The sequence below is a fragment of the Bombyx mori genome, chromosome 1, assembly GCF_030269925.1.
Source record: "Bombyx mori chromosome 1, ASM3026992v2".
Lineage (NCBI taxonomy): Eukaryota > Metazoa > Arthropoda > Insecta > Lepidoptera > Bombycidae > Bombyx > Bombyx mori.
Window position 1 is genome coordinate 12,472,490 of NC_085107.1, and position 18,498 is coordinate 12,490,987.

General features: G+C 35.3%; 1 protein-coding gene across 2 annotated transcripts in view; it reads right to left on the minus strand.

Annotated features, from left to right (window-relative positions):
* LOC101737163 (protein grindelwald) overlaps positions 1-18,498 on the minus strand; it is a 43,331-nt gene that overhangs the window by 11,989 nt on the left and 12,844 nt on the right. Inside the window, exons 2-4 of one of the 2 annotated variants that reach the window (XM_004929875.5) lie at positions 14,266-14,475; positions 7,162-7,227; positions 2,721-2,854 (exon numbers count right to left, since the gene is read on the minus strand). In XM_004929875.5, the coding sequence (XP_004929932.1) occupies positions 2,721-2,854; positions 7,162-7,227; positions 14,266-14,467 (402 nt within the window). In that variant the 5' untranslated portion in view covers positions 14,468-14,475. Of the gene's footprint in view, positions 1-2,720; positions 2,855-7,161; positions 7,228-14,265; positions 14,482-18,498 lie in introns of both variants that reach the window. The other variant, XM_004929876.5, reaches the window with a different exon arrangement.

Sequence of the window (18,498 nt, forward strand, 5' to 3'; positions counted from 1 at the left end):
AGTTATCCAAAATATTGTCATTCAAAAAAAGAAAATCTATCTAAAAAAAATGCTTCATTAGCATGCATATATTTTTATATTTAGAAATGAACCCTATTTCTTGCCGATTTTACACAGTGTCACTGTATTCTCAATCAGCGTAAAATCATATATCTACAAATAACTATTTTTCTCGTAAATTTTCCGCGACCAAGAAAACTTAAAACATTTTAATTATCGACAATATTTTATTATCCGTCACTGTAACAATATCATACTAGAAACTCTTTGATCATGAATCATAATTGGTTCTGATCAAAGAGCTGAAACCTTAATAGGTTGTAAATAATAAATTGCAATGAATAAGATCGTTACAATGGCGGCTTTATTGGTCAAAGCGATCACTCGCAGGTAACCTTACTAATACGCTACTGTAACACGAGATTAAGCCGTAAAGTATTTAAATTTGATTTGTTATTCAGAGTAGCATCGGTGTTTATATAACATGATAATGGGATGTAAAGTCTGGACTACACAAGAAGAATTTATCGAAAGCTAAATCACACTTAAGGAATCTTCGAGATGATGTCGCTACCCATCCGTTCTTGCAGCGTTTTGACACTGCGCCTCCAGTAATTGTTTCATAGTGACCGAACAATTAAAATGTATTATTTAAAAAATTTAAAACACTAATTTCAAGTTTGTCGACGCCTCGATATTCATCTTTAGGTATATACCATAAAACGGGGTGACAAGGGATACAGGGGGTGACTAGGGATAAAATCAGGACTAAGTTGTACCCATAATAATTATAATGACTTGCAATCTTCGCAAAAACTATACAATTTTATCAGAGATAGTAGGATTTGTAAACTTTTATAATAGCAACATTGAGATATAATGAAGTTAGCCACAATCTCAAAATATTTGAAAGACTTTTTTTTAAAAAAACTGACAGAAATTTATGCCCCTCATAACTTTGTGAAAAAAAAAAAAAAAAAAAAAGTTTTATTGGAATTAGTAAAGTGATATTTGTTTTGAATGCTTAAGTGTATGTTGAAGAAGCCGTAACGGGGTAGCCATAGCGTCCTGTCCTGGTGAAACTGGAAAGGCCTCCGGGCCACCAGTAATTATTCAACCACAAAAAAAAAAAAAAAAATCCGTAGCGTTCACAAAACGTACGCTCGTCTAAAGCATAACCTCTAAAATATATAACTATATATTACATTCACCAAATTATTTAACTTTGCCTGTCTTCATTACATAACATTTAACGTGTCTAAAATTTTTTTGTCATATTTCAATGTGCTCATTATTTCACATGTCATGTGTAGTTTTAGTGCCAAATACAAACTTATTAATGAATCTACAGCGTGATTTACAAATGAAATGAAATTAAATATAGAATACAGCGGCAGCTAATAATAGATTTCAGATATTCTCATAAGAGACTATTGTGTAAGCCGTCCTTTAAACATTTTATTATCAAAATTTGCCTTGTATTTAAACTAAATCTAATATTTGAGCCTAAAGCTTTTAACTCATTGAAGGGCTCAAGCCGCGAATATATCGATTAAATCAGATTACTATAAGCCCCAATATGCACTAATAATAAAAAATAATCTGGAGGCTTTTGACTGGATCGCACGAGTTCAACAACACATTTTCAACTAATTTCAATGAATTGTGTCATATTATTATGTGTCATGTCATATTATACGTATGATATATATATTATCTGTAATGTTTTTGTATGATAGCATAAATAAGCTCCAAAATCGTAGCGTTTCTGATAGTTACTACCCATCTAGGCTCGGATTCAGAATCATCTGTTTTCACTTCTGAAGGTACGGTGTCTTGTGAGTCCACACGGCACTACCATTATGCCCATTTCTGCCGCGAAGCAGTAATGCGTTTCGATTTGCGTAAGAGTGGGGTAGCCGTCGTACTAAGGAACTGAGACTTGGGACTCAAGTAACAAGATGGGCGGTGGTATTAACGTGTTTGATCTCTATGGGCTCCGGTGAAGGGAGGATGATCATTCGGTTAAAAAGACCTTGCATTTTAAAGTAGAGGTTATAATGTGAGGAAGGGGCGTCGTAAAATGATGATGAATACTGTTGAGATTAAGTAGCATGAGACGTGATTTTCATTTTGGCCCTTCGTACAAAACATTGTGATGATTTTTGGAAAAATACTGACACGTGATCATCTCGAAGATACGAATACGAATATTTATTCCAGATTCATTATCATGTTATATAATTATAGAACGAAAAAGATAGGATGGTTTATATACATATTTAAATACATAAATATTTATTACATTACTACTCACGACTACTATCGGAAAGGTGCGTGTTGTTTACTGAAATACAACATACCAATTTTTGATAGAGTGTCCACGTAACAAACGTCCATGTACATTAACAAAATTAAACGTAACATGTTGTTGTATCAAGCAAAAATACTACACTTTGAAAATAGTATTAATGTTAAAATCATACATCGCTTACTGAATTCAAATAGTGGCCCAAGTAAAAATTCACCGATGGCATTTGAAAACGGACCTTAAAATGTATGTATTCTTTGAGAACGCGTTTACAAGATCATAATTCTTACGCGTTTGTTGTAATTGTTCGCGAGCAATCGGCGCCATTTTGTTGATTAGATTTCTATTTGAAAATTTTCAAAATACGAGTATACTTTGTTCTAAACATTTTTCAGTTATAGTTAGTTACCTTGGCTGGCTGGAACTTTTGCTTTAAATATCTCCAAGAGACTCTTCCTCTGCATACTATGATGAGAACTAGGACCAGTACTGCCAGAGCCACACCGCTGACGATCAGAGCAGTTTGAGCTTCACGGTGTATGCCTACAACAGAAATTAATTCAATAAAAAAAATTCTTTATCATATGATGACCTGAGTAAAACTTCTCAGGCGACTTTTTTAATATAATATTATATTAAGGTATCTTTAACATGAATTTCCAAAAAAAATCGTTACTAATATTCATCAAAAGAAAAGCGAAACCTAAAAACATATCACTTATGAAACAGTTCTTAATGCGAAATAAAAAATACGTAATGACATCGTCTTCAGGTATAAAACCACACTAGAAAATATTTTATATAACTAATATTCGCGTTCGCCTTGAGCGATACATGAGAGACAAATGAATTCGCTAAAGATATATTTCGTCGAAAAATGTTTTCATTTACCTTATCGATTATGATACCTCCGAGAGATATCAATTACACATTAGATTCACAGTGATTTGCCAACAACAATGTGAAGTTATTCATATCATTACCATCATGCTGTTAGTATCATTCAAATGTCAAATGCCTCAGTTTTGATTGCTATTGACATTTTAGGCAGGCGCTTTTAGGCAGACAAAACAACTTTTCAAAATACCGTAAAAATTTCTAACCATTAAAAACTTGTAGCGCCCTCAATTTTGTTACCTTATACGAAACATAAACCAGAATCTCCAAGGTCAAAGTGGATACTGAATTAATCCACTAATTCATACAATTTTAATCCCCTTCGTCACATTTTCGTATTTGTTGTATAGCGGAAACACGAGTAAATTACTAAATAATTCAATTGGCTATGAATAAAAAAAAATTGGAAAGTACAGCAAAAAAACAAAATTAACAAGCCGTTAACGGCTTCATTAAATCCTCGCCGCGGATTGGTTTTTAATCGGCTTTCCTCTAGCACCTCCGTACCTGCCTTCAATCAATTAAAGGATTTCGCTCAGCCTGATCGAATGCTAACACTTTCAACGGTTGCAGTTAAATAAACTTGTCTCGGGCAAACATAAAAACTATTAGTGAGGCTGCGCTTTAACTCGAAGAGATTTTCTTCGAATGCTTAAGTTCTACCGCAAATTTCCTACCATTTAATAATATCATATTAAATAATAATATCAAGTTCTTATTCGTTTTCATTTAACGTTTTCATGAACTATACCCCTCCACTATATTTAAAGTGAAAAAGAACTTTTTAAATATTTAATCATTTGTTTATTATGGAAGACCATAAAAGATGCGGTATAATTATTATGTATTTGAATTTAGCGATTTCTAGAAAGAGAACATTTTTAAAGCATTTTCTAACTAGTACGTGACAAAGTAAGCATGTTTTATTATTTGATGACATATAGTTGTAACTTTTACAGTGAAATTCGTTGGTTTTCTTAGATAATTTATTTTTATTGGTAGGATTGCGGAAGGTACCACAGTCCTAGGCTTCGTCTAGCGGGTGTGGTGGAGTTTGTTGGGGTTGAGGCGGTAGTTGGTTCTGCAAGGCGGCGCGCCTCCACGTGCTTCCCAAGCCGTAGTCTACTAGAAGGAATTGGGGTAACAGAAGAACCTCGGTCTCCTTTTTCTTCTCTGAAGGCGCGGAATCCAACATAGCCCGGTCTGTTACCCTCTCAACCGGGTATTCGGAAATGGATGGATGTTAAAAAAAGGGACTGCTTCTCGATATAAATAAACAGAAGTTTATTTATATCGAGAAGCAGTTCCGCGTTACAGTTTCACAGGAAAACTGCAATACCATATAACTGGAAAATTCGACATCATATCTCTAAGATAACGGTAACCATATAGACCAGGTGGGCAGTGACTTCCATCGTGGGTACTCATCGAACAAGAGTTTTAAGAAGAAAAAAAAATGATACCTATGAAGGTGTCATTTTTTTTCTTTCTTACGATAATGATATTGTTAATACAATAACACTGTATCTCATACTGCATTTAGAAAAATAATTTACACATATACTCAGTGCTATTACTCAGTCCAAGTTTTCGGTAATCTGTCATGCCATTTTCCTTATCGCGGGAGTTATGAATAAGAGCAGAACAAAACGAAGCCGTATTTCAATCAGGTCTATAGTTTAGAATTATCAATGGAACTGTGTTTGGCTGGCTGAAGATAGCGCTCTTAAAAACCTGTCTTTAAATATCTATATATATATATAAATTAATTGCTGTTCATTAGTCTCGCTAAAACTCGAGAACGGCTGGACTGATTTGGCTAACTTTGATCTTGAATTATTTGTGGAAATCCAGAGAAGGCTTAAAAGGTAGATAAATATGAAAATGCTCGGAATTAAATAAAAATAACATTTATAAAATTTTGTTTTTCCTTTGATGAGTCCTCCGTCGGACGGATTCTTTTTGTTTGTTTTAAGTTTATTTTATACAACAGTTTAGGTCTTTTATTTATCGATTGAGGCACTACGTAGTCTGCCGGGTCAGCTAGTATCAAATATAAATGCCTTGTTCGCAATTAAAACGTTTTGTGACAAGTAAATTACTGTAGAAAGCGTTAAAATACTCACATGTACCTTAACAGTGTGGCGCTGATGTAAACGTAATCTAATATTAACAATCTCTTATCAGTAGCGCTAAGATTTTAAGACTTGTGTGAGTCAGCTCGGTAATGGTAGATGACGCATTGGGTTTCCATCGATTGTTTACATGAACGCTACATTATATGAATAATTAAAACTCAATATAATAAAACTAAGCTCCGCAGCGCTAGAAACGGATATATATATATATATATTTATTTACATAATAGAATGCACATTAAGCGAGTGTCATTACATTAGACATGTATTTTTCGTTTCTTTTTTTTTTATTGCTTAGATGGATGGACGAGCTCACAGCCCACCTGGTGATAAGTGGTTACTGGAGCCCATAGACATCTACAACGTAAATGCGCCACCCACCTCGAGATATAAGTTCTAAGATCTCAAATATAGTTACAACGGCTACCCCACCCTTCGAACCGAAACGCATTACTGCTTCACGGCGGAAATAGGCCGGGTGGTGGTACCTACCCGTGCGGACTCCCAAGAGGTCCTACCACCAGTGAAATTCACTGGTATTTTAAGCGTATTAAAAACTTTGTAGGTTTTTTTGTTTTGAAGCTATTCCTATTTACAACAAATATTATGTTAAGATTTTTACGTTTTAAATTTCGCTCCGGCGAACCATGTAATATATTACAAAGCGAAAAGTAATCTTTGTATTTTACCTAATACAATCGTAACTCAATCCAGCCAAATTGTACAGAAGAAAGACGTTCTCATATATAATTCAGAAGCTGATGTGTATCGTAAAAAGCAAGTCAATTTAACTTTGTTTACTTTTTTTTTCTATAAATACCATTGCCGAAAATTATTCGGTTAAATTTGTTTTATTACAAAATAGGAAAGCGGTAGGCAAAGATTATGTAAGATAAGAAGTATTTGTAGAAGAAAAAAATTCTAATAAAAAACCTTTGAAATGTCGTAAAATTCAACATCGATATAAAATTGACGAATGCGAGAGATAACATTGTAAATCAGATTTAGCTAAAAACTGATTTACAATGTTATTTCCTTGCACCTGTCGCAATATAGATTTAAATCGTTAAAAGCCATTTTAATAGGCTTGGAGGCGTGGAGATGAAAAAATATGTTCCATAACAAATAAACATTAATGTATATTGACATATTTAGAGCAACTAAGAAGTATTTCTTAATACTTTTCATAATAAAATTATTAAAATCGTGCATAATGCATGCACGGGTGATAGTATGCCAACGTATATTACAAAAGAACACCAATTTATATTTTAATTAATACATTTATTATCAAATTTCGCATTGCTGTGTATCTATTACCTGCTATGCTGTATTATTAATCGCAGAGCTCACTTTTTTTTAAGTACAAGACATTTTTTCCAAAATCCGTTTTCCTTTTAAATTAATACACATTTCAATAGTTTGCATAATATTATATTTAATACTAGCGACCCGCCCTCGCTTCGCTTCGGAAACATTAAATTTTGTTATTAATAGCAGAATCCCGAGATGTTACCCGCGGTTATTTTCGTACCGTGGGTGACGCCGCGGGGCAAAGCTAGTCTAAAAAAAGTCATTCTTTAGATCATCAGCTATCTATCAGTGAAAGTCTCGTCAAAATCGGCCCAGCCGTTCCAGAGATTAGCCGGAACAAACAGACAGAGAGACAGACATTTTTTTTCTTTAATTTTTTTTTGTTGTATGTATCTTATATTTTATATATTCGTATGCACGTAGTAAAAAGCGGTTATTTCAATGTTACAAACAGACACTCCAATTTTATTTATATTTATAGATGTATAGATTTGTACTTACTTCCCAAATCGTTGGGTGGCGGGGCCGTCTCCGAACGTCGCATGTACCTCAAATCCAATAGATAACCTAGAACGAAAAAGGTACACTGTAATTATCGATTCCATAATACCTACGATAAATCACAACAACCACAATTAAAATCTACTTAAAACCGAATACTTGTCAAGGCACCGGATGTTTTGGTTAACGATGTTGCGAAAGTCAATTGTGACGAAAATGCGCTATTACTTAATTATGACACTTGACGATTTATTTTGATGTTACCTAATAATGAACGATTTTAAACTAGACTAGCCGTACTCACCCGCTTCGCTGGGTATTTAAAATTAACATTATTGTTTATTGTCATTATTTTTAGGGAATCCAACGCTCATATAAATAAAGTACATGTATTTTCTACATGGATACCAAGTTTAAAGTCAATCGAACGTATAGTTAAGTAGTTATAACGGAACATCCGTAAAAACCACTGTAGATTTATATATTAGTATAGACTTCCCTTCCGGCTTAAGCAAATAACACAAAATGTACTGCGACTGGTGATCACGATGCTTAAAAAACGAGTCGATATATTTAATCAAAACATGTTTCAAGAAGATATGCCACACCAATCTGCAGCAAAATAAATCCTATTTACCTAAATACCTTACCTATCTAGAGAACATTATATTGTTTTATAATTCTAATATTTGTTTATGTGCATCAAGCGAGATATGTCAACGAAGTTCATTCAACAAACAACCGGCCCTTTTTTGTGTTTTTAACCTACAAACTTTTTTGTAAGACCCAGAAGATGATTTAATATCCCAAGCTCAATATTTTTAGAGGATTCTGAGAAGCACACGTATACCCGAAGGGCAGGTGTTTACTCAACTGCACTTTAAAGAATTCACATACAGGGTGTTACGTGACTGTTCTCGAAGCCGAAATGAGAATAGACTACTCGTCTAAAATAACCAAAGCAAACATATAAATAATGGTAATTACGAAAATATATATTCTGTATACACAAAATACCATCTAGCTACCAGCACCAAACTACGTAGGATCCCGTTTACCATAGAAAACCGATACTATAATAAAATACATACTAGCTTTTACCCGCGACTTCGTTTAAAGTACAAAAATCACGCTTTTTAACCGACTTCAAGAGAGGAGCTTATCAATTCGATCACCATTTTTTATCTTGGTATGGTCACCGATTTCTTGAGAATGCTTGAACCGATTCTGATAATTCTTTTTTTTTTTTTGTTCGAAAGGTAGACTTCCAGAATGATCCTGTAATCATCAGGATGAGGATTTGATGATGGAGTCCTTGAGAAATCAAGAAAAATCTACAAGTTTCAAAGCCTATCTTGAAGTGATTTGAGTGTTTCTTGTTATTCTTCTTATTCTGTGCCTTACTTTGTTATCTTCTAAGATACTTATTAAAATCAAATGATATCAAGGGCATATTTCTTTTAAGCTAAATACTTATAATGAATAACGTATTTATTTGGATAAGGATTAATATCATCTTTAATAAAAACACCTTCACAAATAATGCTTATTTTAATGTTAGCATAAAAAAGGTTATAGTGAGACAACCTAAAAATATAGACATGCTGTCGGGGACTTTTTTTTAAACTTTTAAAGGTGACCAATTCTGTCATACATTATTTTAGTGAAACTTTAACCATTCAGCTCTCAAAACAGAAAAATAACGATTTTAAAACATAATATATTAGTGCTCCGTTCGTAGTGGTCTTAGCGTGATGTTATATAGCTTATAGCCTTCCTTAATAAATGGGCTTTCTAACACTGAAATATTTTTCAAATCGGACCAGTAGTTCTTGAGATTAGCACGCTCAACCAAAAACAAACAAACTCTTCAGCTTTGTAATATTAGTATAGGTGAAAAGTACAAACGCAGAAGTATTGACCTTGTTTCTCTCTGAAGTTAAAATCGAACGCATGATACTAGGCTTAGGTGTTAAGGGAGCTTCTACGCTACCAGCCCTAAGTATTATTTTACGTACAGTTTCACCTTCTTGAGGCCCCTATTTAAAGTGAAGCGTTTGCGGTCTCCGCGTACACTCAAGATCGTAGATTTCACGCATCGTTAGTTTGTCAATTGTAAAAACGAGCAATGCAGAAAACAATATTTAAAATAAATTATCCCAAGAATGTTTTAGCGCGTTATCATGTTGAACGGGTGGAGACTAGAATCATTTTCGGTTAGAGGTTTGAACAACGATACCCGAAAATGAAATTAACAAAACAGCATAGTTAGTGATGTGAAATACACCAACAAAACTTTAAAAGTCTATGATGAAAGTTTGATGACATGTATTAATATTTAAATTATGTTAGCGCTACGCAAAATGTGGATAATATACAAATAACGTTGATACGATAAGGAATAATGCCTGAAAACTCTACGTTTTAGATAATTATTGCAATTTAAAAATTACGATAAGATGGGCTATGTACAAAATTTTCAAATTTTTGTTATTGCTTGAATGTGTGGACGAGCTCTTGGCCAATCTGATCTTAAGTGGCTACCGGAGCCCATAGACATCTACAATGTAAATGCGCAACCCATCTTTAGACATGAGTTGTAAGATCTCACTTTTTTAACAGTACAACGGCTGCCCCACCCTTCAAACCGAAAAACAAAACTGCTTCACGGCAGAAATCGGCCGGGCGGTGGTACCCACCCGTAAAATATAGTTCTATAGGACTATGTTCACCTGTGATTTTTACTATGAAAGAAATCCAATGAAAATATAATAAGCGAAAATCGCAAAATGAATAATTATAGAAGAAATACGGTGAGTTCGCGTTGTTTGATACCACTTGTATTTATCATGCTTTTCACTTTTGGCTTTAAGTTGGACTGCGACATGCACTTTGTATTGTGTATATGAGTTCTCGTAACCGTTTAATACTAGAGGGGCCACGAAATCCTCTTCGCCATTAATCCGTAAATTTTAAACCATACATTATAAGCCTTTGTGTTCTAATAACTCAGAGCATTCCGATTATCTTACTATTTGAATCGATTGATACATCGTCTTTTCGCATTAAAAGTGTACAATTTCCAAAAATATTCGAAATTGAGTTAATATGCCTAATCATTTGGTATCACCAGTATTTTTCTCATAAATACTGTAAAAAGAGCGTAGTTTAGTTTTAGTTTTTTTTTTTAGTTTACCTATATTTTGACTACTATTAACAAAATTACATACATAATTTTATCTTACTTTAAAAGACAGATAATGTACCTAACTGATAAAAAAATATAAAATTAATGTTGCAAAGATGATTAATATTAAAAATATTTAAAACACTCACTTGTAAAATTAGTAAGTTTTGAGATTATACAGTTTTAATGCGAGAAGACGACGTGTGTTAATACTAAGATCTTACCCTATTCTGATTTGAAGGTAACAATCGTTGGACCAAAAACATTAACGAGTAGGGCAGCCACATTCTGATGTTCATTGACTACAACTATCGCCTTACTCTACGACGAATAACCAATAAAATCCAATCAGACAAATATAAGTCAAACAAATATAAAGACCACATACATTTCTTTCCAGTCAAAACACAAGGAAAGACAATCGATAATATTAAACACGTTATTGTTTGAGTATCTCTCGTGCTGCGAGGATATCCTATAACGCTCTACAGTTTGTCAAACAAAACGACACCTGTAACTGCGCACACACAGACACTGTATCGACATAGTTTTCCATGTGTGCGTATTGCATGTTTGTGTGCGTTCGCTGTACCTGCCGGAGTCAACAAACCGTAACGCTTAAGCGAGAGCTACATTGGACCGATTCATATTCCTCATTCGAAACATGAAAAATAGAGCGAGCTAGATTTTGTTTCCCTACGTATGCTGATACCATTGTGAGGCTATTTTAGCTACTCCTTGACGTATAGGTGAGCTCACGGGGCTCAAAGCGGGAGTATTGTTAACACTGGCCCTAACAAGAGCAGTGCTTCGCAGAATCTACCATCGGATCGGAAACGCGACCCACTGAGAAGATCCAGCGAGAAACTCAGTGGGCTGTGTCTAATTGGGGGGTGGGGGTTAATTCACTCGTCGAGCCCTTCGTCGCAAGCGACGGGTTTGATGAGGACGGTGACCTACGCGAGCTAGCTAGTAGCAGCACTACTCGCTCATACAGATATCTCAATGAAAACATGAAATAAATAGTTGATTCGTTTAAGAAGCATCGCGTTTTGTGAATGTAATACGGCTCTGCAAGTATGGTTCCGACACGCCCAGCACGTGGCCCACACGCGCTCAATGTAGCTCCCGCTTTACAAGCATTGTTGCACCTTTACAAGATCCTTTGTCGAGTTTATAGTAATGCAGTATCAGATGAATGTTATGTGTTGTTGAAATATCCTTTTACGGTAGCGGTTAATTGTCTTTCTGGAATGTCCTTAAACATGCATAAATATATATTCGTAAAATTCAAGGAGGACTCTGTCTCGAACTGCAGCTCATTACTGGTTGCCAAGAAATTATGCGTTGTTATTTGGAGGGTAGGATAATCGCTAACCCAGTTCAAAACACAAGCTCAGCCCCAGTTTTGGAATGGAAAGATTGGGTCCGAGGCCTTGTCGTGTAATCAGAACAGATGATTGAACTTGAGGGTTGAGGTGAAGGGCTAACAACTGCCCAAGTACCTCCCAAGTAGTTTAACTGCTTTAGGAATGTATGCACCATTAGTTACGAACGGTAGATGCACTAGATCGGAATGTCAGCTTGGATTCTTTGTTTCACAAGTACGGTGACCTGGTTCTATGTCCCTCTGTAGCGTTAGAGCTAGTGCACCGAGAGTAGATCAAAAGGATTCATGAATACTATTTAGAACGCGTTTGACTGCTCTCGGCCGGATCATCGGCATATTGGCCGGGGCTCACAATAAGTCGATTATCGTGTCGCGACGCTGTTGCGAAGTAGTGTTCCGATGCCGTCTTAGTATATTGCGTCCTCACTACTTAAAATGGACAGCAATAATTGAAATGTAGCTTCCGATAACCGCTTACCACAAAATAAATTGCATACACTTTTGCCTTTCTAAACCAGTTAAAGAGGACATGTCCTTACTATGCCATACCATACTGCTAGTTAGTGCATACCTTATAAAAGTAGTATTTACTACATATGAGTAATTTATAAAACTCTAAGTATTATAATGAATTATCAATGTTAATAAAGATCTAACTCAGGAAGGATGTGCTTATTAAAAATTACCAGCACGGCTTAAATTACAAACATAACACGCTCGTAACGCAAGTTCAACTTAAATTATTTAAGTTCTACCTAAGAGTCTATATGAAAACCTCGTTCAAGATGCATGACCTGAAACCTACACATTCTTCGCTCGAGAACGAAAGAGACAGAGCTATACGTGTGAACGAATAGGAAGGTTGTCGACGGGCTGCGGTCGCGAAACCGGTACAGCCGGTTGCCGTTCAACATAAAAAAATTCAAAAAAAAACAATAAAATGTAACCAATAAGGTTTATTTTCATTTGAACATCGGATATACGTTACAGATATATTATGTCATAATAACGATACGTTCGAAAAGAACTTAAACAAATCGCCTGCTAAATAATAAAATAGGGCTAAAGAAGAAACGTTTTATTTTTAAGTTAGGAACCGATTCACTAAGTAATTAAGGTTATCTGGAATGGGTTAACGAACCGGTGTGAGCTTAAATAGGGCTGGCTGTAAAACTGCCTCCCTGCAGTCGACATGGGACAAACACAAATGCGGACGGATAGAAAGCTACTCTCTGGTAACATATTGAAAACAAATGAAGAGGTATCTTTTTTTCTATGTCCACTATCGATTCACTGTCATATTCGATTTTATCGCATACACTAAAAAAGTTTCAGGAAAAAAGAAAATCGACTTTCGCAATTTAAAATGAGCACATCATTAATATAGTCGAAGTCGAACGAACATGCATTATCAAGGATAACTCAAGAACCACTGGTCAAATCTTGATAAATTTTAAATGGAACGAACTCTCCCTTTTTTGATCTCGCTCAAACATAGAGAGAGCTTTTAATTTTTTCTGATGACTTAAACGGAATATGTAGTAGAGTCTAAGAAAGATGAATTCGAAGATACTGAGAATGAATCTATTTCTAAGTTACCAAAAAGACATACATACATTATAAACAAAAGAAGGGAAAGTTGTAATAGAAATCGACATAAGTACTTCAGTGCGCCGCGTAGGTCACCGGCGATCTACATGGCAGTCAACGTGTTAACAAATGCGTATAAGAAATCGTGTAATAAAAATCAAACCCACAAAAAATATAACTTGCCTAATTACTGATGGTAGGGCGTCTTGTAAATTCGCACGGGTAGGTACCAGTTGGTATCTATACTAATATTATAAAAGGGAAAGATTTGTTTGTTTGTATTGAATAGGCTCCGAAACTACTGAACCGATTTGAAAAATTCTTTTACTGTTTGGAAACTACACTATTCCCGAGTGACATAAGCTATAATAATCTTTTTTGAAATTGAAAAATTAGGGATCCTTACTAAAACTCCAATAATGTAACTCAAGGTGTAAAAAAATTACCTAAAATATTACTTGCATCACGTGCCCGGCGAAAACTATTGATAAAAGAATATGCTACGATTTTTCAGAACACATTATTATTTACAAAAAGTGTCGCGGCAGCATAATATGTCTATTATAGTTATGCCGCAACAAGTGTTATTTTATTGAAAAAAATGAAACAACGTCAAATATCATTGAAATTTTTGTTAAAGACCCGAGCGGAGCCGGAGCGGGCCGCTAGTAGTATATAATATTTTAAAACAGTAATTATAAGTAATACAATAGTAATATTAATTGTAATGCGGCTACAGAATAATCGATGTTTCAAATCTAGTTATTTTTTTAAAAATGAAATATATAATAATAAGTTTTTGATATTTCGTATCTTTAACAGTAATTTTTAAGTTCTCAGAAAGCAATTTTACGACGCCACAGACACAGATATGAAGGAACAATGTCTCCGGCGGCGTTGCGACGAAGCGTCGCAATACATACAAAGTTGAACGTACCTTGGCATTCCTTAACGCAAAGGCCGCTATCGTAGTTATGGTGTGTTTTATTGCAGACAACATTGCACGGAGCGCATCGGTTGGTCTCCGGGGAGCAGTATTCGTCTAGCTGACATATCAGCTGACCGCATCTGATGCCGTCCAGGGTGATTTGAGCGGAGGCGACGCCGGCGAGAATCAGGACGCACACGAATCCCGACATCTCTCTCTCTGTAACTAATAACTTGTTCTAAATAACTGCGACGACTTTGATGATCATGAAAACATTATTAATTAAATATATTTTATTTTATTTTAAACTAGTTGACCCGGCAGATTTCATAGTGCCTAAGCCCTGAACTTTTGAATAAAATAAACTTAAAACAAACAAGAGAAATCAGTCCGACGGGGGACATATCAAAGTAAAAACAAAATTATTATTTTTATTGAATTCCGAGCGTTTTCATGATTATCTACTTTTTAAACCTTCTCTGGACTTCCATAAATAATTCAAGACTAAAATTAGCCAAATTCATTACGAAACAGCGATTCATTTTTATATAATATTTAGATATTAAAAACAATATGTACTATTTTTTTTAAAAACATTACATAAAAATAGAAGATCAATCTTTTGGATTTGCAGGATGGGATCTCATTTTATTTAGTTTTTATTGCACAAATAGATGCAAAGTTCAGCGTTCGATCTTTGTTAACGAAGCCCACAGGGATCGCAACGTGAATTCCGGAGACATGAGCTCGAAGGCTCCATTTTTTTTCCCTACCTAAGCTTATAGCCTTGAGAGGCTATTTCAGCTTCTCCTTAACGTGTAGTTGAGCTCACGGGGCTCAAACCGGGAGTGTTGCTAGCACTGGCCCTAGCAAGAGCAGTGCTTCGCAGAATATACCATCGGATCGGAAACGCGACTCACTGAGAAGGTCCGGCGAGAAACTCTGTGGCCTGTGTCATGGGTTCGACGAGGACGGTGATCCGTGCTTGTGGTACCTAAAAACCCAGTACCTGGTTAATGGATCAGGAGGATCCGTAATGACGTGTTTAGGGCGACGTCGACTGTTTACCATTCAGTCTACAGGATCGGGTATGTAATTCCCGGCGGCCACGACAGGAAGGTTTTCATGTCGTGCCACCTTTTCGAAATGGTGCAATGATACCGACTGTAGATTACTGATTGAGGGGCTCAATTGCATTATTGCTCCGGTAACCGCTTAACATCGAGTGGGCCGTGAGTTCCCGTTGAAGTTATATGGCAATCTATACGAATAGCCAATAAGAGACCAGACATAGAACGACCTACGCGTGTGCTTTTAATAAGTCCCTATCGCACTTCATTATACATGTACAAACACAACATTTTTTTTTACTGCTTTGATGGGTGGACGATCTCACAGCCCACCTGATGTTAAATGGTTACTGGAGCCTATAGACATATTATTATACAACGTAAATGCCGCCATCCACCTTGAGATATGAGTTCTACGGTCTCAGTATAGTTATAACGGCTGCCCCTACCTTCAAACCGAAACGCATTACTGCTTAACGGCAAAAATAGGCAGGGTGGTTATTATTGTTATAAATAGTTTCAAATATTTAGTAATTTTGTACACTGAGTAACAGTAATTGTAATCTGTCATATCTTTTTAACATTGTAAGTAATTAACATAAAATTTTGAATGTATAATTTATCAATCAATCGTTTTTTAACGATGGACTATTGTTAGATGTATTCGTTGACCTCAAAAACAGGAATAACAAATGATACTTCAACAACTAACTAATCACTTTAATCATCAATTTTATTAATATGCCGATTACAAAAGTTAAAAATAATGAAACGAATACTAATGTAACATGTTATTCATTATTAAATTATAATAAAACTATTTCAGCACACCTATTTGAAAAAAATATCGGTTTTAAAAATACGAAGATAAAAAAAATTTTTTTTTTCGATAACTTTACTAACGTTATAGAGCTGAAGAGTTTGTTTGAACGCTCTAATCTCAGGAACTACTGGTCCGATTTGAAAAATTCTTTCAGTGTTAGATAGCCCTTTGATCGAGGAATGCTATATAACATCACGCTAAGACCAATGCAAGCGGAAAACCAATAAAGAATGTTTCAAAATCGGTGTTTTAATCCCTTTTTAGAGCTTCCACTGCGTGCGCTGCGGAACCGATTAAAGTTTCGCTAAAGTAACGTATGAGAGTCTTCTCTGTATCTGTCTAATGTATAAGAGATTATTTTGAAGTCTGTTAAAAAACGTGATATTAATACCTTAAATAACTCTTTAACATTGTATTGTTCAAAAATATTTTCACTTTCTACGTAAATGAAGAGGCGGGTAAAATGTAGCGTTATGCCAAAGTAACTATTCCACGCGGACGAAGTCGCGGGCATAAGCTAGTGTTTTAATATTATAATTCAAACAAACGCTTAGCAGAAAACGAGGCAAAACACGTTCGGCGAACACATTGCGTGGTCCGTTCCGGCGTTAAAATAATAATAATAATAAAACTTCGAGGATGCCACTACACTTTCGCTGCATAGTAAATAGCGTGAGTCATCGCGTACCTGACCGCCACAGCCGTAATGGACAAGTGCCTCCAACGGGCCACAATAGAAAATCCGTCATCAAACCTCATTGCAGAATTGGCGCCACAATAAAATTTCTTTTGTTTTTTTTTTTCTAATGTCAATAATCATTTGTTGTTGGGTTACAAAAAAAAAGGTAGTAACTAGGAGTTACGTGTCCATCCGTGCGGCGGTATACTTTTGCTTTAGAGCAAACGAGGTGAGTCACCATTTTGCTAAATATCGAAAAAGTGTGCAAGTGGTTGATGCTCGGAACAAGCGATCGTTAACTCCCATGTAATTTATCTCATAAAATATTTGAACAGCATCGTAAAGAGTATGACTTATTACGTTACGATAAGAAGCTGTTTTTTTATCCTACCTAAGCTGATAGCCTTGAGAGGCTATTTCAGCGTAACCTTAACTAGCAGGTGAGCTCGCGGGGCTCAAACCTGACGACGTTGCTAACACGAACCCTAGCAAGAGCCGTGCTTCGCAGAAGAAGCTGCTGCCACTGTTGCGGATAGCGGCGTCAGCATAACAAAATAATCAACACTACTATTACCACTATCGACACTAAATAAAAAAAAACTAACACTAACTAACCTAACTGCAAGTCGGGAAATGGATTTCGTAATACGTCATTATATAGTAAATATATAGCAATTTCAAGATAAATAAATCGCAACAGTTTCAACGTTAGACAAATTTTTTTTTAATTCACGAATATTTAAACTGACAAATCAGCAACTCAACGAATTGCAAATTCAAATGAAGAATTATGAGGAGGTAACGCTGTAACTTAGCGTAGATGAGAATTTCTCTAAGACTCAATACGATATTCCTATGAGATTTTATAAAGCCGTAGTGTTGTACTCACCAGAACGAGGTCACCTTAGTCACCGATGGGATACAACATTTTATATCAGGTGTTAGCACTCAAACAATAACTTATTCTTTATTTAATCTCCGGGATAAAGCGTGCAGCTCACAAGGAGGAAATGTAGCCAATCTTTTACTGAGTTCCATGATTAAAATAAGCAAAAGCATGACTAAAACACAACAGGCAAGTTTACACCGAAATTGTGTTGCCTGGCAACGGTACGTGGTTGGTCCTTCAATAGAAACGTTTTATCTTCAAGCTTGTTATATTAAATCGAAAGACAATGTCTGTGCGTCTGTACAACAAAATCCCACAAGATTTCAGAACCTACATATACATAGGTTTAAGAAAACTATTAAAGAACATCTGTGCAATAAAGCTTACTATAGAGTCAATGATTATCTAGAAGATTGCACAAAGTGGGAATGAGTTGCTCGCTCCGGGCATTTCAATATTGGAGTAATTGTTACGTTATAATACTCATAGTAAAAAATTCATATTTAAAAAAAATCTAATATTAAAAAAAAAATATACATATATTATTTCATATTAAAAAAAAAAAAATGCCCGCTGAGTTTCTTGCCAATTCTTCTCAGGACGGAGGCTAGTTCTTGTGAATTGGCGGTAGTTCTTTTGACGTTCAACAAGTATGTATTTTCATTTATGTTGAATAAAAAAATTTTGATTTGATTTGAATGAATTGACTTGATTCGAGTCTAAATACAAAAAATCTTAGAACACTGCATCTCCGAGTTGATAGTATCCAGGTCTGTTTATT